The following is a 24,253-nucleotide window of genomic DNA, read 5'->3' as shown; positions in this document are numbered from 1 at the left end:
ATATCACAAACCCTGAGGTGCCTTATTGCTATTATAAACTGGTTACCAACATAATTAGAGCACTTAAAATACATGTTTTGTTATACCAGTGGTATACGGCTGTGAGCCAATCAGCATTCAGGGCTCGACCCAACCAGTTTATAATGCACATAGGCCATATACCACAAACACCCGAGGTGCCTTATTGCTTAAATATACTATAGCCTTGAATGCTCTATCAATGCCCTCAATGGTCAAAAACCTCTCTTCCTGAAGTACGTGTGCTGTGAAACTGCATTAAAAACAATGTGAAAACAGCTTACTTCAATGAAAGTTAATTTAGAAGTTAGAAGCAGAAAAAGCCTTTTAGTAGCTCATTCAAAGATAAATCTGGACACGAGGTGACGATGGGCTAACTCTGCTTACAGTAAATACCAGTGAAGGGCTCTTGGCTAGCCCCTACAGTGCTAAGACTGAGAGAGGACAAGAGGCTAAAATCGTGATGTGGACAACTCAGCGTTTCCCACAAGGCTTTGTTATGTGATGCCAGAGGTCAGGGGTCATGCGGGACCTAGTTGACCCCAAGGATTTTATAAGAATTCTGGGGGATTTTCAGAGGAGCTTACTGACATCTGGCTTTAGAGATAGAGGACGGGAAGTCGGAAGACACTTCCTGTTGGAATCTTCAATAAAATGTGCTCTCCATTTAGCCTTTTCTGTCTGTTGCTTTAGGATTAAAGATAAACTATGGAAGTTTAAGTTGCTAACTTCTGACAATATTTCTGTCCATTTAAATGACTCATTTTGGCCCAAAAGCAAAAGTTCCCAGAGACAAACATTTCCGTATTTACCCCCTTGATTCAAGCACTTGTATAATTTATTGTAAATTCTAATCAGATTGTAGATATCAGACCCTTTTTTTTATGTTTTAAATTCTACAATTTACATTTTAGCTGTAAGTAAATGTTAACAGTTTATTTAAATTATCATCACTTTTGTGACAGTACATGTCAATTATGCGGCGATAAGTGACACTATACAACATGTTCTCACAAGGGCTTTGTGGTTATATCACACTTCTACGACTGTCTTTTTTACAGCCAGTCACTGTGTTGCTTACCATGCATCAACAAAACTTAGATTTGACTCACTCAAACAAATCAATAACCACACAAAGAGGCTGTTCTTCTGCTAAGTTTGTTGGCATACCACGTTCCTTACCAAGTCACTACTTCAGCATGGTTACTCTTCACCAGTTTTACACCACTGAGCCAAGCTGAGGCAAACGTATCGCACTGGCCTGCTTACTCATCTACGGTAGTTGTGAAAAGAATGTGACACAAATGTATCCGAGTCAGCACCGTATGGTTCAGGTTGACACGATAGTCTAAAAAGAGTATTAGTGAACCTAACATTGCAGTCAAACAGCAGTCCCCTCTTTGGGGAAAAACAACACCATCTCTCCTTTAGACCTCATTTGGACCCTTTTCTGACCAATGGGGTCCTCCCAGAACATGACATTGAAAGCACATTGTAAATGATGTAAGAACCAACCCTCTCCATTGTTCAAAGTGCTGCAGCATGATGAGAGAAGTTAGAATAAGCCCTGTGATGCTGGCCAAGCAGAAACACAATGACCTCACTCCTACTCGAGCTCAAGTTCCCTATTATGTAGTACCCGGTTTAAGTACTGGATACATTTCTAGTCATACATCACAAAGAGGAGAGCAAACACACTGACTTGATTATCCTCTTTTTATCAGTCACTCCAACTTCATAAACTTGAAACTCCATGTTCATATCATTTGGATTTAGGTCTTAGATGGACTTTCTTACACTCGTAAGTCACAGGTTAAGCCTGTGTGTGTGTGTGCGTGCAGGATACCGTGCTTGTGTGTGTGTGTGCGCATTATCTTTCAATTTACACACACACACACACACACACAACAGATCCCCCTAGAAGCTGCCTGCAGTTCTATGGGTTCTTGTCAGATAGCATTTGACATTCCAGCTTAGGCAGAATTAACACATTAGTTTGTGTGTGTGTGTACGCAGCTCCTAGGGGGATCTGTCAGGTGAACAGGAAACAAGGCAGGTTGAGGTTAAACAAAACCACAACAAGAATGTTAAGCCCTCATTGGATACATTTATGAATTGTGCCACTGACACTTTATACCTACTTTGGAGCAGAATAACAAATAGTTAATCAATGTTTTTAACAGCTATTTTTTATTTTATTTCTTTACTAAGGTTGATCTACGTTGGTCTATGATTGTTACTCGATTTGATCTGTTTTGAGAAATGTGGAGTAATTTAAACAGCATTTTAGAATGTGTCTAGCTGTAAAGATCTTTTAAGCTGCTAGATGTGTAGGTGTGCTTATATGACGAGTTTCTTTCCAAAACACTATATAACCATTTTCAGAAATGTTGGAAAATTTGCTTTTATTGTTTAAAGAACTTATGAAATATAGTTATTTTTCACTGTCTAATCAAGGCATGGGGTTGTTTAATGACAGACATGTATTTGTTTGAAATCTATCACTTGATGGTTTCATTTCGGGGAGACAATCATGTTTTTTGCAAAACTATATATATCTGCCTCGGTCTCAGAAATAAGTAGTACTGCTAGGTTTTACACAGACAAATGTAACAAATAACTACTTTTTAAATAAAAATGATACATTTGTGACATCAATATCTAAAAATGAATCAATACAGTAATGAGTATGTAAAACATTTACATTCGTCATTTAGCAGATGCTCTTATCCAGAACAACTTAGTTCATTCATCTTGGGTGACCACATATCACAGTCAAATATACAGGAAATGAACATGCCATTCCAGCTAGACAATGAAAATACACTGAGTATACCAAATATTAGGAACACCTTGGATTCACCTGATAAGTCTGTCATGGAAAGAGCAGCTGTTCAGTGTATAGTGTTTTCAAAAAAACAAACATTTTAATACACCTAAAATTGATAAATAAAAATCTGAGAACAATAATATTTGAGGGGGCCCTAAGCAAAATGTTGCAAATTTCCTGCAATTCTACTCAATTTGTCATGGCGTGGAGAGTTGTTTTTTAATATGATATCTGACTGAGTGACTAACAAAATCAATAGGGGCCCTCCGGTCGGTAATTCTACCATGATAACTACAAGTTTAGATAACACCCCCAAAAATGTTGCTGACATGGGCTGACTCTCAGTGACTGACATAACAAGAACAAAAAATGCAGATGCACAACAACAATTTGAAATTGCACCTTGTGTGTTCTACTATTCTAACTCCCAACAGTAAGTTAGGAGTTAGAATAGTAGATTATTTTGTATTTTTTTTTATCAGCGGGCCAACAAAAGCTGCCCATCTCAAGTGTAGTGTATGACTCATACTTTCTGTTGATATGTTGTTTGTGTAGGAATCTACCAACTTAATTGCATGTACACACAGGAAATGTCAGTGTGTACATCCTACAGCTATGGTGTGTGCATCCAGGGTCATGAGTAAACATTATGGCGATGGACGGTCAATAGCTCGCTGTCTACTCTGTCGCTATGTTTAGATTGGAGTGTTGGGAATTTTTATTGTTAACAGACTGATAGGATTTCCCACGACAGAATAGAGGAGATGACTAATGGTACGGTCCAAACAAACCCTTTAGGGGGGTGTCGCTGTGGCAATCTCTCCATGGGTCTACATGTACATTTAAGAGGAGCAAGACTATCAACAACCCTGGCAGTGTCTGATATGGCACCCTATTTTCTACAGTGCATTCGGAAAGTATTCAGACCCCTTGACTTTTTCCAAATTGTTACATTACAGCCTTATTCTAAAATGGATTAAATAAATAACAAATCCTCAGCAATCTACACACAATACCCCATACTGGCAAAGCAAAAACAGGTTTAGATTTTTTTACAAATGTATATAACATTTAAATACAGAAATACCTTATTTACATACGTATTCAGACCCTTTGCTATGAGACTCGTTATTGAGCTCAGGTGCATCCTGTTTCCATTGATCATCCTTGAGCTGTTTCTACAACTTGATTGGACTCCACCTGTGGTAAATTCTATTAATTGGACATGATTTGGAAAGGCACACATCTCTCTATATAAAGTCCCACAGTTGACAGTGGGTGTCAGAGCAAAAAAAAGCCATGAGTTTGTAAGAATTGTCTATAGAGCTCAGAGTTAGGATTGTTTTGAGGCACAGCTCTGGGGAAGCATACCAAAACATTTCTGCAGCATTGAAGGTCCTCAAATACAAAGTGACCTCCGTCGTTCTTAAATGGAAGAAGTTTGGAACCACCAAGACTCTTCCTAGAGCTGGCCGCCTGGCCAAACTGAGCTATGGGGGAGAAAGGCCTTTGTCAGGGAGGTGACCAAGAACCCGATGGTCACTCTGACAGAGCTCCGGAGTTTCTCTGTGGAGATCGGAGAACCTTCCAGAAGGACAACCATCTCTGCAGCACTTCACCAATCTGGCCTTTATGGTAGATTGTCCAGTTGGAAGCCACTCCTTAGTAAAAGGCACATGACAGCCCGCTTGGAGTTTGCCAAAAGGCACCTAAAGGACTCTCGAACCATGAGAAACAAGATTCTACCAAGATTGAACTCTTTGGCCTGAATGCCAAGTGGCAGGGACAGGGAAACTAATCAGGATCGAGGGAAAGATGAACCAAAGTACAGAGAGATCCTTGATGAAAACCTGCTCAGGACCTCAGACTAGGGCGAAGGTTCACTTTCCAACAGGACAACGACCTTAAGTACACAGCCAGGACAATGCAAGAGTGACTGGGACAAATCTCCTGAATGTCCTTGAGTGGCCCAGCCAGAGCCCGGACTTGAACCCGAGCGAACATCTCTGGAGAGACTTGAAAATAGCTGTGCAGCGATGCTCCCCATCCAACCTGACAGAGCTTGAGAGGATCTGCATAGGAATGGGAGAGACTCACCAAATACAGGTGTGCTAAGCTTGTAGCATCATACCCAAGAAGACTCGAGGCTGTAATCTCTGCCAAAGGTGCTTCAACAAGCTACTGAGTAAAGAGTCTGCAAAAATGCATACAAAGCAGTTTTTGCTTTGTCATTCTGGGTTATTGTGTGATGAGGGGGGGAAAACGATTTAATCCATTCCGAATGCACTGTATGTAGTGCAGTACTTTTGACCAGCCACAGCCTTGCCTGTCTGCTACATAACAACAGATAAAAGTCTTAGATAATAGTCTTAGTCTATACTTTCTTAAGTGTCTTAACAGGGTTATCTACAATCAGTCTCTGACAATTCTGTGAAATCTTGGCTCTCATCTCTCCTGGGAAGACTCGCATTCCTTCACAAAGGCTTAGAAATTTGCCCTGCCTGCTCTTTGAAGTTTGAAGGGAATAGAGATTGGAAGTTCTCATGCGATTGGGTTTTGTGTAAAGTTTCAGCTGGTGAGGATGATTGAAATGTTGATTTTTTTTTCCAATGCCATTGTCATAACGGGAATTTATATACATCTCTTATATGAAATGTTCTGTTTGACAGTGATTTGATGACAGGTTTTGGCTTTATCTCTCTGGTGAACTCGTGATTGGGATGAGACTAGAGTGACCTTGGAATTTTCCCTTTAAACCAATTGTAATTTGGGAGATTCTCTCTCTCTGTCTCTCTGTCTGTATTTTATTTATCTCGCTTTGCAGTAGGAAATAGGGTGCCATTTCAGATTGGCCCCTACTGTTTGGCATTTCCCCTTCTCCCAATGCCTCCCGTTCCCCCTTGAGGTTCTACTCCCTGGCTCAGAGTTACATTTGGTGTCAGTGTTTGAATCTGTTTTGAGCGTGTTTGGAAATGCTGCGCAACCCTGGATTCCCCTCCTCTCCCTCTCTCCCCTCTGTGCCTTAATTAGGAAGAAAGGGGAACAGACAGAATTTTGCTGTGTGTGGAATGGAACCTAACCCACTGCCAAGTCACGTCCAAAATGAGGAACAGCATCCTAGCGCTCAGTTCTTTCCAACCTGAGCAAAGCCACACAGGCTAGCCTGACTAGTGTAGCCTAGCGTAGCACATTCCCAGTAGGACCAGGGATGGGAATGATGGCCAGTAAGGAGAGATTTCAATCTTTGAGGAGTTACGCTAAATGACACAACATACGAGCCATGGGCTTTCTATTAGCAGATAAGGATAATGCACAGGGGGATTAACTAACCCTCTCTGCTGCTCTTTCTTTCTCACTCTCCTTCTGCTTTCTCTCCCTCCAATCCCCCCTCCCGCTGTTTCACATAGGTCATGTTTAGATTGCACTGGGCTCCAAATAGTTTAACTTGATAATTTAACTAATAATATCCAAATGGTCTTTCTCTCCTTAACAGCATTCCCCAGACTCCAGACACACACAAGCACATACACACCCTGTCTAGCGTTTTTAAAGGGGGATACTGTTTCGTTATACCCCTACATGGACCTTTAGTATTTTCCTAGGACTTGTGACGTAGTCTATTTTTTTGGGGATCACATATCAGGAATTGATAGTCATCGTATTGCTGAACACATCAGGTGGACACATTTATTTTTCAAAATCAAAGCATTTTTTAAAATTTTTATTTATTGTTTTGTTTTCATGTTTTAGGCTTGGGAAAGCCCTACCAATTTCTCACTTGAGCCCTGTTTGTGCAACGGTTCAACGCATATGGCTGTACAAAGATGTGAACGCTTGGTTGATTTCTCTGGAGTAATAAAGTGTATGTTTCATATGACCGGCTGTGATCTGAGGACTGCACTGTACACCGAGACAGGAAACAACAGAACGTCATCATCGCTCAGTTATTACTCAGGAGCACCACTACCGAATACAGGAAGAGTTATTCAAATGAAATACTGTCCAAATGAACAGGTAGCAGATAAACATACCCATACTGTATATGATTTACACACGTTTAGAAATGATTCAGGTATATCATGCTAAAGCAACTTAAAAGTGCAGTGAGTATGTTTTTGAATTTGTGGCTCTAGTGGGAATTTGAACCCACAACCTTGGCGTTGCACGCGCCACGCTCTTACCAGGACCAGAAAAACACGTCGTCTTGATTAACCAATCCAATTGTCTTACTATATGGTGTACTGATGTCAGATGCCTGTCTTCATACTGCATATGTGCATGTATGAGCAACTCTATCCTGACATCAGGATTTTTATTTTTTCTGCAGATCGTGAGGACCAGTCCATTCTTTGCACGTGAGTGAAAAAATAAACATTTGACACTTTACACTATCCACTACACTTCACACTATACAGTACGTTTGATCCTAAAATACACCTTGTTGTTTTTTCTCCCCACATTTTTCCTAGACGTCACATGGTTGGATGGGGGGGTTGAGGAGGGGGATGTTGAAGATGGAACAGTAACAGTTATGTAACCCATGGGTTACATAAACACACACTGTGTCTGAAATGGCATCCTATTCCCTATGGGCCCTACGTGCCCTGGTCAAAAGTAGTGCACTACATAAGGAATAGGGAGCAATTTCAGACACAGGCACAGTTAAACAAATGAGATACCTCTAACATCAACATTACCTTTTTCCAGCCTGCTACTGCACTACCCTAACACACTGGTCTGTCTGGTGGAAATTAACACTTTGGGGGACATCTATGGTGACCATGTCTGATTGGTTTGACAATAAGGATGACAGGAAGTTCCGTGGGTATTTTGGTGAATCTTAGCTGAAATGCTCATGTCATACAGATGAATGATTTTAATTTGAGACAGTTTGCTACAGCTGGAGAATAATCCTGCAGCATCAAGAAATGTGAATTATTATGTGGCTTATAATAATCATTTTTGTAGGGATTGATACATTTTTTTGTTTTGGCAAATAAAGTCTGACATTTCTAAGTGGAAATTACAAACTTTAGAAGCTGTTTGAACTCATTCACTACAAGTTAGAATTTCCTGCTGTGCAAGACAATGCTAAGCAACAAAACAGTGATCAAATTAAGATCCTACATCTGTATGTTGTGGGAACCATTATCCAGGGAGTTGTGGGGTTAGAACACTTCTCTTCTCTCTTTTCTTCTCTCCTTTCTCCTCTCCTCCCCTCTGTCCTCTCAGAGACAGGAAGTGTGCCCTGTCCTGATTATAAAGACAGATTTGTTTTTGTTTGGGCTCCATTTTGTTTGTTTACTCATTGTAGAGCAATTATTGAGAATATCTCTGGGACTCTGGGAGAGAAATGGAATTGCTTGTCTCATTCTAGTTACTATATAGACTAGGCGTTGTCAGGCCACACATTCAGGAACATCTTTGGGCCCTAGTTCTAGGGGTTTTAGCTAGTCGGGTCTACTACACAAAACAAAACCCAATACACTTCAGCACCTCTTGGCATGTTGTTTGACCTCGTGCCTAGTTACAGTAAGCCCTACTCTACAGTAAGTCAGAGCACCTTTCCTGTCGAGCCTCCAGTGTACCCAGTAGAGGAAATGGGAGGGTCCCTGTCTAAAGTAGACTGCCCTGGAGCTCCGGGCTCCTTCTATTCTAAACCGATTGATGCCAGGATGCAGCATTCTCTGATCAAATCGACTCACTTCCTGAAGTTTTGCCTGAACAATTTACCAGAGGAGGCTTATTTGGAGAACTGGGGTTTAATTTTCCTGTTTGTTTGTTGTAGTCGGGGAATGGGAGGCCGGCAATGCAGTAGGGTTGTGGATGGAAGCAGGGAAGTTTGGAGCTATAGAGTTTCAAAATTGTGTTCCTAATGTTTCCCCCATGTTTTTTCAAAATCCCTGTTGAAAGATTCCTGGAATCAGTAGGGAAAAATCAGAGCGGGGGGGGGGGGAGATCACCTCTAGTTGGGTCAGCTAGGTATAAGCATGCTCTCTATCCATATATAGGCGAAACATACGCCACGGGGAATGCCATGTATGACATGCTCCCTGAGTGTGTATGAAATGACACTGATGTATTGTTAAAAACATATGAACCAGGGACCGACTGTGTTGTCGCCATAGCAAACAGGGGTTTGACCTGGTGACGATGGCATTACTTTGTATACTTTGTATATTGATAAACATGACATAGCACACGTCATGGCATACATAGTCAACATACAGATGTTGGATCTTAATTTGATCACCCTGGTGTAGGATCACAATGCAGGAAATGTAAAGGTTGTAGTGTTTTTCAGGTTTAAAAATAGTTCTGAAGTTTGTCATTTACACTTTGACATTTCAAACTTGAGTTTCCCATATGAAATTGTATCAACGTCTACAAAAATGTCCATGAATTATATTCCACATAATTCACATTTCCTGCTGCTGGAGTATTTTTCCTGCTGTAGCAAACTGGCTCAAATTAAGATCTCACATCTGTATGGCGTCAAACAATGTAATGTACCATCTTTTGAAGTCTAGAGATTTTAATTGCATTTGTTATGACAATGTAATAGCATTTATATGAGGGTGCTGTTTATAACAGTATTGTGTAGGCTTTGTGACAGACTCCTCTTATAAATGGTTAGTTTTGTAAGATGCAGTTCACATAAAAGTGAACATAGACAAAACATGAACTAATGGACTGCTGTCAGGGTGTGGTATGTTGACAATAACATGTTATACACAGACGCACGCTGCAGTTTCACATTCCATTGCTGAATTTCTCCTCACAATCCTTAGTTACAACCAAGCCATATAGCTCACCAAATCCTTGCTGGGGTCTTGCCATCTCATTTATTTGGGGTCATCTCTTTCTCTTTACAATAATTAGAGTGTGGTAAGAGACCTAGCATCATTTCCAAAAGTGAACCAGACCTGGGTTCAAACTCTTTCAAATACTTTGAGCGGTTGCTCTAGCCTGCCTGGAGTGCCAGATGGGCGGGGGTTTACTGTTTTGGAATTATTCGATTATGTCCAATAAGCCAGGCAAGCTCAATCAAGCACAGGCAAAGTATTTTTAAATGATTTGGAATAGCATTTGAACCCAGGTCTGGAATGAAAAGGGCCAAAGCCCAGGATGCTGACCAGCCATCCAGACCAGTGATCCACGGTGGCCACCCTGACCCTGGGATGGTTTAAGCCGTAAACTGTGTTAGAAGAGGAATCCCCTCACTTCGATATACAGAATGTGAGGTCTGTCTCAGTGCTTATAGGACTCGGAGGATATTTTCAAGGATTATGGAGTTCTGTGTTTTTACAATGTGTTGAGGCCTGGGTAGTGTTGTTCTAGACCTGGTGTAAGGAGTGACGCTGTAAGTCGTGTGTGTGTTGATGCAGTGTTGAGTTAGTGTAGTGTGATTTTAGGTTTTTGTTTGACTGTTAATGTTGGGCCTGATGTGAGTCTTGGTCTGTTGTATTTCGGTGAGGTATGAATGTTATGACGGAAATGTATGATAACATTCATCACGAATGTAGGTCTTTTGTAGGAGTGTAGTGTGAATCAGACCTGATGTACAGTATATGCTGTAGTATGAGGTAACGACCTTGTATAGTGTGAGGGATATAGTGTGAGATGAGGTCCTGTGGATGAGGTACAGATAGGATTTTAATTTGATCACACTTTTATTGTTTAGTATTTTCCTGCACCTTAGGAAAGGCAGATGAGCTTTGTGAATTACATAAATTCACTGAAAACCCGCACTTACACACGGTTATATTAACAGTATTGTACTTTTCATGTAGTCTACTTTTGGTCAGCTAATAGCCTAACCACCGATCCAACAACATTATGGACTAAATGTTAAAATGATTATTTTGCTATGACAATATACGTCAAATTAAGAGCTTACATCTTTATGGTGGATACTGGATAGATTCCTGTCGGCCCAGTCGGCCCCATGACAGACAGCCTCTGGTGGGTCTTACAAACACCTCTCCTTTTATGGAGTTGTTGGAGCCAGCTGGACGCTAGGCTGGGATCATTCAGACAGCAGCATTGCGGTTGGCGTCTCCAGCATCTAGAGATCAAAGGCCAATAAACTACTCTCCCTCATCCTTCTGTAGTTTCCGACCTCTGTTAAATATGTCCAATACCCACCCTTGGCCTTCTGGTTTAGAGCTGTAGGATATGTCATACATTTGTACCCTGCCTTTGTCTTCCTTAAGCCTCAAATACACTGGATTAGGGATTATGTTTTACCTGGATCTGCCTTCCGTGTACATGGGTCTTTCCAGGTTAGCAGACCTTTCCTTGGACCCCCTGGTCTGGTAGTGGGTCAGTCTGACCCTTTAGTTTCCTTTCATCATGGTATAAGGCAGTAGGGTAGGGCTAATCGTTTGTTAGAGGCACACAGGAAGAGGTTGGATGGCATTATGTTACTTTGGACAATGACAATAACATTGTGCTTGGGAGTTGATGTTATTTCACTCAGTCACTCACGTGGTTCACGGTTTAAAGTGTGTTATTCAACTGTGAACAGCCTGTCAGTTCTGTTTTCCCTCTCTCTCGCTCACCCTCTGTTTTTCTATCTCAAACTCTTTCTTTCACTCTCTCTCTCTCTCCCCCCTCTCTCTCTCTCTAACCCATCTCTCCTGCTCTCCAGTGGGGAGTCTGGTGCGGGTAAGACAGAGAACACCAAGAAGGTCATTCAGTATCTGGCTCTAGTGGCCTCTTCTCACAAAGGCAAGAAGGACACCAGTGCTGTAAGTATACTGCAAACAACGTTTTTTGTATGGTTTTTGCCATTGTGCCGTCAATGACAAGTGGCTATTGTGTGTCAAAAGTGGGGACCTCCCCAAGCCGGTTTCCATGCTCTAAGGGAGACTTGGCCAATGTGTGAGGAAACTGCCCCGTTGAATGATAATTCTGTACTGCAATTTCCTCCAAATAGACACAGCCAGGAGCATTTGTCCACGTGAGTAAAAAAGGGAATGACCCAAGTGTGTTTTGCGTGTGGTGGTGTATGCGTGTTTTCTCCTAGAAAGAAGGATTGCATGCGAGAGTGGCTCACTGACAGGTTTTTTTTTTGTAGTAACACAATATATTTCTGACAAGATCCCCCTCCTATCAAGTTCCCCATCTCCTTTGTTGTTGAGCTCAAAATAATACATTTAAAATGTACTATAACATGAGCAATATCATCCCATATCCCCATTGTGTGCTCATAACTTCCTGATATTACCAGTTATGGACCTCACAACTAAAAACTGCATGATAGTGATTTTTTTTTTAAATTAACATGCAGCCCTCTCATCCAAATACAAAATGGTAGATAATGTCAGATGATTTACTTTATATTCCCCCTGAGATTGGTTGTTATTGTTATGTCGTCCATCGTTTTCCAAAAACACTTTCACTGCCTGGGGTTGGAGCCCGGCATTGAAACGGTTAACCACCACCACAGATCGTCACAGATCAACAGAGCACAGTGTGAGCATGTCCATCTACCTTTTCCTGTTTATCAAATGACCTCATATCCTGTCACCGAACCCCCCTACCTCATCCCCTAATGCTAACATACACCACCCGCCATTTTGTCCTGTGGGCGTTGTGGCGGCGTCTTGCTCCTCCGTAGCGTTACACAGTAGTTGTTCTACCACTTTTGATGATTTGCACCAGTGTGGAGTTTTTCAGACACCATGTGACCTACACGTGACCTTGTGATCTCTGACTTTTGACCTTTTCATCACAACAGCCAGGTCTCTCTTCGCCCCTGATTTTTAAAAAAAACGTGCATTTTCGGGCAGCTCTCTACTGTCAGAATAGTCATCATTGTATAGCAATGAAGGGATTAACTTCCAGGTCAAGGGTCAAAATATGTGTTTTTCTTTGCCATTACCCCGCAAGACCTTCAGGAGATGCAGTGAAGCCCAATCATAATTTCATTGTCCAGCCTTCTCTACTACCCACTGGGCACACACTGGTTGAATCAACACTGTTTCCACGTCATTTCAATTAAATTACATTGAACCAATGTGGAATAGACGTTGAATTGACGTCTGTGCCCAGTGGGTACTTAGTATGAAGCAATGTATTGGCCATGCATTCTAAGTAGTATGCTAGTGTGGAGATTAGAATGTAATTAAGTTTTTAGAAGCCTACCACCAGCAGTGGACTTAATACGTCTGCTTTAGAACTAGGATGTGTCGCTCTCTTCTCCTCCCTCCTTCCTCCTTCCTCCTCTCCATTTCAACAGCCTATTAATGACTGATCCTTCCTGTCGTCTGTCATTTCCCCTCGCTGTTTCTTTCCATTTGTTTTTCTGTCTCTTTTCTCTATTTCTCTGTGGCTGTCTGAAGCGAGCAGGGCCTTTTCCCTGCTGAAATGTGAAGGATCTGGTTGCTACTCTCTTTTCACTCAAGTAGCAGTAACTTGTTCTGTTTTAAAATCTAACTTGGGTGAGATTTATCTTTTATCTTACTGGGAATTTGTCAATAGGAAATTTGGCTGATGTGTTATCATCAAACAGTTTTCTCATAGATCTAGATCTGAAAGGCATGTGACAGACACCTGTGAACTCCAGTTAAATAATTAGCCTAATTTACATTAATTTGCCCTGTGGTTTTGCACAAAAGTGTCCTGGTTTCAACTCTCCAGTCTAAAAACACCCATTAAAACAGGTGTAAGGACCACAACAAGCTAACAAGCTATCATTCTCGGCTAGTCAAGATGGGAGAGGTTAAACCATCCACTGCTTTCCATCTAAGCCAGAGGAGCATTGTTAAGTATGTGTGTGTTTGTGCACATTTCCGTGTGTGTGTGTGTGTGTGTGTGTGTTTGACAGAGGTATGCTTTCCTCAGAGAAATGCAAAATATTTGATTTCTAAGAAGCACCTTTTCTATAGAAATAATAATCCTGTCATCTCTGCGGACCTGGAACAGACCCACTGCCTACCTACTAGCACACACTCCCATCGCCACCCTCTGCTCTGGCCCCTCTCCAGACCGGCAACACTCTGAATCTACCACCTCCAGCCACTCCCTCTTCACATCCTTCCCCTGGCCCAGCCAGCAAACACTCTACTGGGCCTCATTTGAACAATCAGGCCCTGGTTGTCTCAGTTTGAGGCAGATTGGTAGTGAAATAAGTCATGTTGGTGGGACACGTGTCCTCAGTGCAGAGAGACTAATAGGGGATTAGATGTTCTGGAGTTGTAGGTGCTGTCCGCTCAGTAATAATGCTATTAGGCCCAGTCACGATGTAGATATACACAGTGTAGAGATGATGATATAGGAGTCCAAACTGTTGAAAACAACTGGGTTTGTTTTTTTAGGATATATTTCTTTCTGTTCTTTCTATCTTTAGAAAATGTTCTTTTTTCAATTGACTTTCATAGGGCTTGTGCTGCGCTGTCCCAGCCTTTTATTTGACTATTCAATTTACAAATGAATAATGTCACAGATTTAGTTTAATGTTTGTCGTTACGTTGTTTTGTCCAGGGGGAGCTGGAAAAGCAGCTTCTGCAGGCTAACCCCATCCTGGAGGCCTTCGGGAACGCCAAGACCATCAAAAATGACAACTCTTCACGATTTGTGAGTTCCCCTTTCGCAGACGCATAGGCCTAAAGTATTTGAGGCGGGTCACCGAGTAGTGTCCACTTTTACATTCATCAATTCATTCATTCAAGCTATTGATTCGTGTAATTTGCACAATAAACCATATATTTTTATTATTATTATTATTATTATTATTATTATTATTATTATTATTTAAGTCATCTGACAGTTGGATGTATACGGTACCTCGTTGTGTAACACATGACCTACTGTAATCCTGGTGTGCCTGTTCCCTTTAGGGTAAATTCATTCGCATCAACTTTGATGTGACTGGCTACATTGTCGGAGCCAACATTGAAACCTGTATCCTGACAGTGTTACACACTGTAACTCTAAACGGGGGGATCCAGGTTAAGAAAAGCTGTTCTTTGTGTTCACTACCTTGGGAAAACGGCTACAAAAGCTCCTGTGACTCCTGTGTTTGAACAGTAAACATGAACCCAGACCCAAACCTGAGGTATTGGACTGTTGACACATTCCTGTTAGAAGTGTCATAGGTTCTCCTGTGACCGACGGTAAACACTGGGGGAGGTCGTTGGCATCTGCACACTGACAGTCTAAAAAGTGCTGTCACTCCAATAACTCTTAAGTTCCCATGGAATGGAATGATGAGAAATGTTTAGGTTGGAATTATGTATTTGGGTCATGTTGTTTTAAAGATGTTTTGGCGCAGAGCCCGATTTTGTGAAGGTTCATGCATACTGTAGGTACAGGGTGCTGAACCGTCCATGTTATCACATACAGGTTGCCAAGAACGTGTCAGAAATTGAGATGATGAAGCTCCAGTGTCATATAATGTATATTCTGTGTATAGTTCACTGTGTATGTTCACTGTAAGATGACAAAGTAGACAAGCTTGTTTGTAAATGCGTTTCTTTAGGCTGTTTTCCTCTCAGGCATAAACTTGAAACTCCATCCAGAATTAGAATGTATATCCTTAACGGCTGTTCTCAGACCTGCTGGAGAAGTCTCGTTGTATCAGACAGGCCAAGACTGAGAGAGCCTTCCACATCTTCTACTACATGGTGGCTGGGGTCAAGGACAAGCTACGCGGTAAGATCTGGGTTGTGTTCCCTATTCCCTAGGTAGTGCATTACATTTGACCAGGGTCCATAGGGCTCTGGTCAAAAGTAGTTCACTCTGTAGGGAATAGGGTGCCATTTTGGATTTAGATCAGGGTTCCTGATCAACCTGATTATTGTCATGGTGGAGGAGAGTAGGATATTTAATTTGTAGTGCAGGACGGGCAGTTGTGGAAGTCCTACTTTTCATCCCATTGACCCCAGAAGCAGAATCATTCTGTACACAATCAAATATTATCATTTCTTGATACTATAGAGCTCGGATTTCTAGAACTCTCCACTTCATCAATGAAAACCCTCAACCGTTGTTGTCCCAGATGCGCTCTTGTATGTGATTGAACTTAGAGCTAGAATTTCTAGAACTGTCAAAATTGAACACACTGAATCATTGTCATTCCAGAGGAGCTTCTGCTGGAGAACTTCAGCGCCTACCGTTTCCTGATTGCGGGCCATGTCTCAATCTCGGGCCAGCAGGACGACGAGATGTACGAGGAGACCATGGAGGCCATGAACATCATGGGTATCACTGAGGAAGAGAGGACCGGTACTGTATCAATCAATAAATTAATCAATTTATCAAACCAACAAATCACCCCAAAAAGTCCTGCGTATGTTCATGAACATCATGGGCCTCACTGAGAACAAGAGGATAAGTAGTTCATTAATTGAATCAACAAAAAAAATAATTGGTACATCAATCAATTATTCAATCACCTTAACAAGTCCTGCATGAGACCATGCATAGCATGGGCCTCACTGAGGATGAGGGGATAGGTAGGCTACAGTCCAGGGCCATTCTATTCAATCACCTTAACAAGTCCTGCATAGCATGGGCCTCACTGAGGATGAGGGGATAGGTAGGCTACAGCACAGGGCCATTCTATTCAAACACAACAAACCCTTCATTACTAGGGCAGTTCCACTATAATGTTATATGATATAACTTTCAGGAATAACCAGGCTATGACTTGAGTCTAGGATGTTTTCTTCAAGATCACATGGTCAGGATAACCCGGTGGCCCTACATCAGCATGTCAAATACATTAGATACAGTAAACTAGGTGTGCAGATCTTAGATAGCTAATGGTGACTGACTAGCTAGGCTGACGAGGCATAGAATATGGCATGTCATGGCGGCCATTTTGATTTGTCCCTGTACTTACTGTAATTGACCTGTACTCTCTGTGCTGTCTGTGTCCTCTAGGCATCCTGAAGGTGTGCTCCACGGTGCTGCAGTTGGGAAACATAGAGTTCAAGAAGGAGAGGAACCAGGAGCAGGCCACCATGCCTGACAACACAGGTTAGATAGTGCACTAGTTGTGTATATATTATGTTGTTATTTGCCATTGTATGTTATAGTATAGTATATGTTGTGCTATGAATATGGTATGTATTACGCCACTTATTAAATGTAGTACATGCTGTATGTTAATAATGTGTAGGACAATATCACATCTACTTTCTTTCTGAAATGGGTCTTTGTTTCTTACCTCTCCAGCGGCTCAGAAGGTGTGTCATCTCCAGGGCATCAACGTGGTAGACTTCACCAGAGCCATTCTCACGCCTCGCATCAAAGTGGGCAGAGAGGTGGTGCAGAAGGCCCAGACCAAAGAGCAGGTACATGTTGCTTTGGCAGGCTGAAATTCAGACAGTCCTGTTCGCCTGTTTCCCAGACTCAGATTTTATCTCCTGGGCTAAAAAACATTATTCAAATGAGAATCTCCACTAAAAGTGCTTTTTGGTCCAGGAATAGGTCATACTGCTGGGCTGAATTTGAGACTGTTTTAAACTATGTTTAGTTATCTATATTTTATTCTGTTTCCTCCAGGCTGACTTTGCCATCGAGGCCTTGGCCAAGGCTATGTACGAGCGTCTGTTCCGCTGGCTGCTAGCTAGGGTCAACAAGGCTCTGGACAAGACCAAACGCCAGGGAGCATCCTTCTTGGGCATCCTCGACATCGCTGGCTTTGAGATCTTTGAGGTGAGTGAGGGGATTCATATGATTGCATGGAAGGATTCATAGGGTTGTATGTACGATATCTTGGATAAGACTTGGGCTACATGCTATACGTCAAAGTTGAGCTATTGAGTTGTATTAAGATGAAGGAAAATACTTGGGAGGCCTAGCACACAACCCTGCGGCACACCAAACTGTCTTTGGTGGAAACTCAAATTCTTCTTCTCTCCCTTCTCTTGCAGGATAACTCCTTTGAGCAGCTGTGCATCAACTACACAAACGAGAAGCTGCAGCAGCTGTTCAACCACACCATGTTCGTCCTGGAGCAGGAGGAGTACCAGAGGGAGGGCATCGAGTGGAGCTTCATCGACTTCGGCCTGGACCTGCAGCCCTGCATTGAGCTCATTGAGAGGCCGGTGAGTGGGAAGACTGTGGAAAAACACTATTTAGGTGTAAAATGTATGCATTTAAGACATTAAATAGATACAGATTAAGCCTAGTCCAAGACTAAATAGCATTCTCAGGGTAGATTCTACATTGAAAGAGCTTTTTAGTTCAGTGCTAGGCTTAATCTGTGTCCTGGAAACCTTAGCTAGATATATTAAGAAACCAGGAAAATATTTATTTGAATTCTGTTTCTCCACAGAACAATCCTCCTGGTATTCTGGCACTGCTGGATGAGGAGTGCTGGTTCCCCAAAGCCACAGACGTCTCCTTCGTGGAGAAACTCATGAACACCCAGGCCAGCCACATCAAGTTCAGCAAACCCAAACAGCTGAAGAGCAAGACAGTGTTCTCTGTTCACCACTACGCTGGAAAGGTATCTATCATCTTTGTGGTGCTGTGCGGCTCAGTAAGTGGGTAAGAGGGACAAGGTTGTGGGTTCAATCCTCACAGGGATCACATACAAATACAGGAAATGTGTGGTGATTTGCCTGTAGGTGGACTACAATGCTGATAATTGGTTGACAAAGAACATGGACCCGCTCAACGACAACGTCATAGCACTGCTTAACGGCTCGTCCAACACGTTTATCCAGGAGCTCTGGAAAGATGGTAAGTTCCCCTGGACTCCAGTTAGCAGTTGCCTTTTTAGCATCGAGATGGATACATATACCCTTTCATTTTGTGTGACTAGCTCTGATTGAAAATATTGCCTCCTAAGCGTGGTAACCAGAACTATTAGCCAACTGGTGTCATGTTTGGCATACAGGCTGCCAGTGTCCTAACCTAACCCAAATCCTAAAACGAACCCCCCTCTCTGTCATGAATGTGACTCAGCGGACCGCGTGGTGGGCCTGGAGACCATGGCCAAGATGTCCGACAGCTCCATGCCCAGCGGCTCCAAGACCAAGAAGGGCATGTTCCGGACCGTGGGTCAGCTCTACAAGGAGTCCCTGGCCAAGCTCATGACCACGCTACACAACACCCAGCCCAACTTCGTCAGATGTATCATCCCTAACCACGAGAAGAGGGTAGGCACTAAGCATAGACATTACTCACAATGTGGCCATTCAATAGAACGTTCAGCTGTGAACAAAGGTCTATTAGGCTGCAAGTCGAGGGCGGTTCCCTTCACCCTGTTGCCAGTGTCTAAGTGGAGTGAAGAAATCCACTTGATTCAATTCAAGCCTACCTCAGTCCACCACTATTGTTCCCCTTGTAGGGGCATTCCTTTTGAACTGTAGTTTGTTGATGCAGAGGAGAGGTGCAAGCAACTCCCTCTGTAAAATGGGAAAAAATACCATATTAGATTAGCGGCAAGACGCCCTGTTTGCCTGATAAAGGCAATTTAGGACATTTGAATGGAATGAAGTGTTTCTCCCCCAGTTATGAAGGAGTGTTAAGTATTTTCTTCAACTGCTTTTTCTACTTTTTCACTTTCAACCTTTTTAAACTTTTTAGAACAAATCTAAAGAATGACTTTATGTACTTATTTCTATTCGTAAGGTAAGGAGCCGTAAATAATCTCGCCCTTACTTTAGTGTTTGCTATGCTTGGGTATTTGTAACAAATTTATGATGTTTTGTATACAATATGTAAAGCAAATGTAATCATATTCATTAATCCTATATCCTGACCCGTTGTCCTCAGGCGGGGAAACTGGACGCCCATCTGGTCTTGGATCAGCTGAAATGCAACGGTGTGTTGGAGGGCATCCGTATCTGCCGGCAAGGGTTCCCCAACCGAATCCTCTTCCAGGAGTTCCGTCAGCGGTGAGTAGACTGGAATGGAAGAATCTGTTGCCTTAGCCTGGTTAAACCAGCCTGGACACTGTCACTCACCATGGTTTCACCGTTCAGTCTGGTTTAACCAGGCTATACTATTGCCTACTATCCAGTTCATTCAACATTGGCATGTATCAAACACAGCCTGTGGTAAACATTTCTCTTAAATCATCAGACTTTGTCTCTGTCTCAATATTTTCACTCTACAGTTACGAGATCCTGGCGGCTAGTGCTATCCCCAAGGGATTCATGGATGGCAAACAGGCTTGTGGTCTCATGGTAAGAAAGTGGAGCCATTTCCAAACCTTAGCATCAGGAAATGTATCATATCAAGTCTATAAAAACATATTATCTTCTCTGGAATTCTACCAAGACACCAAGTACCAAGATAGAAACCAACTGGTACCAACTCTGCCACATACCAAGCTTAATTCCCCTTTTCTCACATTCCTTTTCTGTCCCATTTCCTGGTTCTGTAGATTAAGCACCTGGATCTGGACCCCAACTTGTACCGGATTGGTCAGAGTAAGATTTTCTTCCGTACCGGCGTGTTGGCCCAGCTCGAGGAGGAGAGAGATCTGAAGATTACGGTGGTCATTATCGCCTTCCAGTCCCAGGCTAGAGGTTTCCTGGCCAGAAAGTGAGCAATGGCACTGCTGTTGACACTGCTTTAATACAATAAAGCCCTCCGTCTATATATATCAATTCTACCCAGCTAACATTTTGTCCTGGGAACGTCCCCTAAATGTTAGGGAAAGTTCAGGGTACGTCGCAATATAATGTTTCCAGGACAGACTTTTTCTGATTCTGGTTCCGAAAGTTCCACTATGTATGCTGTTAGCACAGTCCACAATTGAAACTGAATCAGTGCAAACGGCTTTTATGAGCAAATAAATGCTACATTACAGTGGTCAATGTTGGTTCCGCTCCTGTGTTCTAACAGGGCCTTTGCTAAGAGACAGCAGCAACTGATGGCCATGAAGGTGATTCAGAGGAACTGTGCTGCCTACCTCAAACTCAGAAACTGGCAGTGGTGGAGACTCTTCACCAAGGTAGAGTTTCAACAACATGAACTATTCAACTCACTCCATTAATTGATGTCTGTCCTACTTACCAAGGACATCAGATTTAGACTTTGGTGGTGGATGCAGTGTTGACCAAGTCAGGTCGTTCTGACCTGCAGGTCAAGCCTCTGTTGCAAGTGACCCGCCAGGAGGAGGAGATGGGCCTGAAGGACGAGGAGCTGCAGAAGGCCAAGGAGTCTGCAGTGAAGTACGAATCAGAGCTGAAGGAGATCACCCTGAAACACACAACAGTATGTATAGGGTTCATTCACCAGGAACAGATATTTGTTTGAATGAAATTACTATTGTAACCCTTTTCACCACTTTCATTGCCTCAAAAAAAGTATTGGCATTTACATAATGTATTTATTTCATAACACTTCTTAACTCAAAAGTTCGGTGTACCACAGGGTTGTGTGTTGGGCCCCCTACACTTTTCTTTCTATTAAGATCTTTGCTTTTTCTCTGGCTCCTCTTCTATCCAGATTATGGAGGAGAGGAACGCACTGCAGGAGCAGCTGCAGGCTGAGACCGAGCTGTATGCAGAGGCGGAGGAGATGAGGGTGCGTCTGGCCGCTAAAAAGCAGGAGCTGGAGGAGATCCTCCATGAAATGGAGGCCAGGTTGGAAGAGGAGGAAGACCGCGCTCAGGCCCTGCAGGTGGACAAGAAAAAGATGCAGCAACAGATGCAGGTTTGTTTGACCTTTTTCTTTCCTTCTGTGTCTTTCACCTTGACTTTGTATTTTGGAGTTCGGGGTGTGTGTTGCTTAGACTTGTGCCAGTCATGTTAAGTCATGGCGGTAGGTTAGAGGGTTGCTGGGTTGAATCCTAAGTCTGGCAGTTCAGTTCTTCTTGGTTTGTGTTTAGGACCTGGAGGAACATCTGGAGGAGGAGGAGGATGCCCGTCAGAAGCTGCAGCTGGAGAAGGTAGCATGTGAAGGCAAGATCAAGAAGTTAGAGGACGATGTCTTAGTGATGGAGGACCACAACACCAAACTGTTAAAGGTCAGTTATAGTACCATGTCTCAGGCGTCATATGAGACGTATTGTCAAGGCTATGGGCCATTAAAGGAACATTTGAGTGTTTTCGTCTATCAAGAGAGACTAGTGTGTCAATTACCATATTATGTCTCAAGCATCATAAAATAAGCCTCTAGGCCCATGATTCCAATGAAGATTCCAATGAAGATTTGATAATGACAGTTGATCCTGTTTTCCATTTGTCCACTCAATCGGCATTGGATGAAAGCTGGGGTATGACGTTTAGGATTTACACTGTGTGTTTACCAGTTTGTTTTCCATGTGTACCCTGTTTTAGGAGAGGAAACTAATGGAGGAGAGGCTAGCAGATTTCAGCTCCAACCTGGCAGAGGAGGAAGAGAAGTCCAAAAACCTGACCAAGCTCAAGAACAAACACGAGTCGATGATCTCTGAACTTGAGGGTTCGTATCAATCTTTTACCCCATCCAGACATCAAATAAACCACTCTCAATGGATACCACACCTATTCAGTTATCAAGCAACAATGCACATCTTTGTCCTTACAAATAGTGGCTTTGGGGGTTTTCCTGACATGTGACCTGACCAGGAAAAACTAGCCATATCCATAAAGGAGCATCCTATATCGTAAACAATCTGTGGTGTCCTTAAGTTTGTCTGAAGAACATATTGAAGCTATTCAGCCACCACACATCTTCAGCCATAGAGTAACCTTCCATATATTTCTTTATCTTTTGTCCTCTAGTCCGTCTGAAGAAGGAGGAGAAGGGTCGGCAGGAGCTGGACAAAGCAAAGCGTAAGCTGGAGGCGGAGTCTAACGACCTCCAGGAGCAGATAGCCGACCTGCTGGCCCAGATCGCTGAGCTCAAAGCCCAGCTGGCTAAGAAGGAGGAGGAGCTACAGGCTGCTCTGGCCAGGTGGGCAACAAACACTGGATTTTGCTATTTATTTTTAGTAATTTTGTCACTTTTCATTATTCTTTCCTTTTGAGCCCCCTTCAGTTGTTTTATAGATCCTCACATGATACTATGATAAAGTCCACATTACACTTGTATATGACCTCTAAAACACAGCACCAAATGTAACAGTGCCATCTATTGATATTAGCATCAGCTCAGAATATGCCTTTTATTAGTGATACGTTTTATCTTGAAATCATCCACAAACAACGTATTAACAATGTATAAACAATGTTCCTCAATTTTCATCAATGTTCACCTTTTTCCCCTAGGCTAGAGGACGAGATGGCCCAGAAGAACAATGCCCTAAAGAAGATCCGGGAGCTGGAGGGCCACATCTCAGACCTTCAGGAGGACCTGGACTCAGAGCGCCAGGCCAGGAACAAGACTGAGAAGGCCAGGAGGGACCTGGGAGAGGAGCTGGAGGCCCTCAAGTCTGAGCTGGAGGATACACTTGACAGCACCGCTACCCAGCAGGAGCTTCGGTGAGTACAAATACTAGGCAGTGGCTCTGTTCCAATATCCACACCGGCATACCACTTAGTATGAAGCAATATATTCTTAGTGAATGCTAGTATGGACATTGGAACATAGCCATTTTGGTCATTTGTCTGTATATTCATACAGTTTAAGGTAATACTTGGTCTATTCAATCACTCATTCAATTCATCATCTATCCATCATTCATTCTTTCACCAACATCCATCCTCTCATCTCTGCAGGGCGAAGAGAGAACAGGAGGTGAACCTGTTGAAGAAGGCCATGGATGATGAAGGTCGGACCCACGAGGCCCAGGTGCAGGAGATGAGACAGAAACACACCCAGGCTGTAGAGGAGCTCACAGAGCAGCTGGAGCAGTCCAAACGGGTAAGGAAATGTAGCTACACTACAAGTGCCCAAAGTTCTGTATCTGATTGTTTAGCATCATCTCACTGGCCAGATTTGATGTGACTAACTGACTACATTCTGAAGCATATGAAAACGTAATGTGTGCATGAATCCATCTTCCACAGAACAGGATACATTTTACCTTTCTATTATGGAAGCTCTGTGTATAAGCACTCTGGTTTCAAGATACGGAAAAATCCATATGTATTAGATGCTGTGTGGGCCTACCTACATTATACAGTATTTCCATTGACTGGTTGAATCCCCTTCCTCTCTGTGTCCCCCAGGTGAAGTCGAACCTGGACAAGGCCAAGCAGGCCCTGGAGAAGGAGACGTCGGAGCTGACGGTGGAGGTGCGCTCCCTGACCACGGCCAAACAGGACGTGGAGAACAAGAAGAGGAAGGTCGAAGGTCAGCTGAACGAGCTGCAGGCGCGCTTCACCGACAGCGAGAAGCAGAAGGGCGAGCTGGGAGAGCGCTGCTCCAAGATCACTGTGAGTGACGACGATGAGGGGTCGCACAATGATGACGTCATCACACAGAGCCCATATGGCCATAATTCATAAAAAATGTGGACCTGCTGGAACACCCATAGACCCACACAGGGACCCTATTCTTTGT

At 42.9% G+C, this 24,253-nt stretch overlaps 1 protein-coding gene across 3 annotated transcripts in view; it reads left to right on the top strand.

The window, feature by feature from the left end:
- The window catches only part of LOC110493498 (myosin-11), a 36,785-nt gene that overhangs the window by 1,581 nt on the left and 10,951 nt on the right, over positions 1 to 24,253 (top strand). For 2 of the 3 annotated variants that reach the window (XM_036949392.1, XM_036949394.1), the window contains exons 3-28: positions 7,176 to 7,203; positions 11,502 to 11,601; positions 11,790 to 11,813; positions 14,339 to 14,431; positions 14,695 to 14,758; positions 15,410 to 15,508; positions 15,938 to 16,081; positions 16,742 to 16,837; positions 17,036 to 17,154; positions 17,366 to 17,518; positions 17,737 to 17,910; positions 18,141 to 18,314; positions 18,436 to 18,550; positions 18,776 to 18,969; positions 19,589 to 19,710; positions 19,932 to 20,001; positions 20,202 to 20,362; positions 20,666 to 20,774; positions 20,906 to 21,037; positions 21,272 to 21,478; positions 21,654 to 21,791; positions 22,105 to 22,228; positions 22,531 to 22,702; positions 23,017 to 23,229; positions 23,467 to 23,611; positions 23,920 to 24,126. In XM_036949392.1, coding sequence (XP_036805287.1) covers positions 7,176 to 7,203; positions 11,502 to 11,601; positions 11,790 to 11,813; positions 14,339 to 14,431; positions 14,695 to 14,758; positions 15,410 to 15,508; positions 15,938 to 16,081; positions 16,742 to 16,837; positions 17,036 to 17,154; positions 17,366 to 17,518; positions 17,737 to 17,910; positions 18,141 to 18,314; positions 18,436 to 18,550; positions 18,776 to 18,969; positions 19,589 to 19,710; positions 19,932 to 20,001; positions 20,202 to 20,362; positions 20,666 to 20,774; positions 20,906 to 21,037; positions 21,272 to 21,478; positions 21,654 to 21,791; positions 22,105 to 22,228; positions 22,531 to 22,702; positions 23,017 to 23,229; positions 23,467 to 23,611; positions 23,920 to 24,126 — 3,377 coding nt within the window. The remainder of the gene's footprint in view (positions 1 to 7,175; positions 7,204 to 11,501; positions 11,602 to 11,789; positions 11,814 to 14,338; positions 14,432 to 14,694; positions 14,759 to 15,409; positions 15,509 to 15,937; positions 16,082 to 16,741; positions 16,838 to 17,035; positions 17,155 to 17,365; positions 17,519 to 17,736; positions 17,911 to 18,140; positions 18,315 to 18,435; positions 18,551 to 18,775; positions 18,970 to 19,588; positions 19,711 to 19,931; positions 20,002 to 20,201; positions 20,363 to 20,665; positions 20,775 to 20,905; positions 21,038 to 21,271; positions 21,479 to 21,653; positions 21,792 to 22,104; positions 22,229 to 22,530; positions 22,703 to 23,016; positions 23,230 to 23,466; positions 23,612 to 23,919; positions 24,127 to 24,253) is intronic. The other variant, XM_036949393.1, reaches the window with a different exon arrangement.

This window comes from Oncorhynchus mykiss, chromosome 17 (genome assembly GCF_013265735.2).
Source record: "Oncorhynchus mykiss isolate Arlee chromosome 17, USDA_OmykA_1.1, whole genome shotgun sequence".
Classification (NCBI taxonomy): Eukaryota; Metazoa; Chordata; class Actinopteri; order Salmoniformes; family Salmonidae; genus Oncorhynchus; species Oncorhynchus mykiss.
This window is presented reverse-complemented; position numbering and strand designations above follow the sequence as displayed.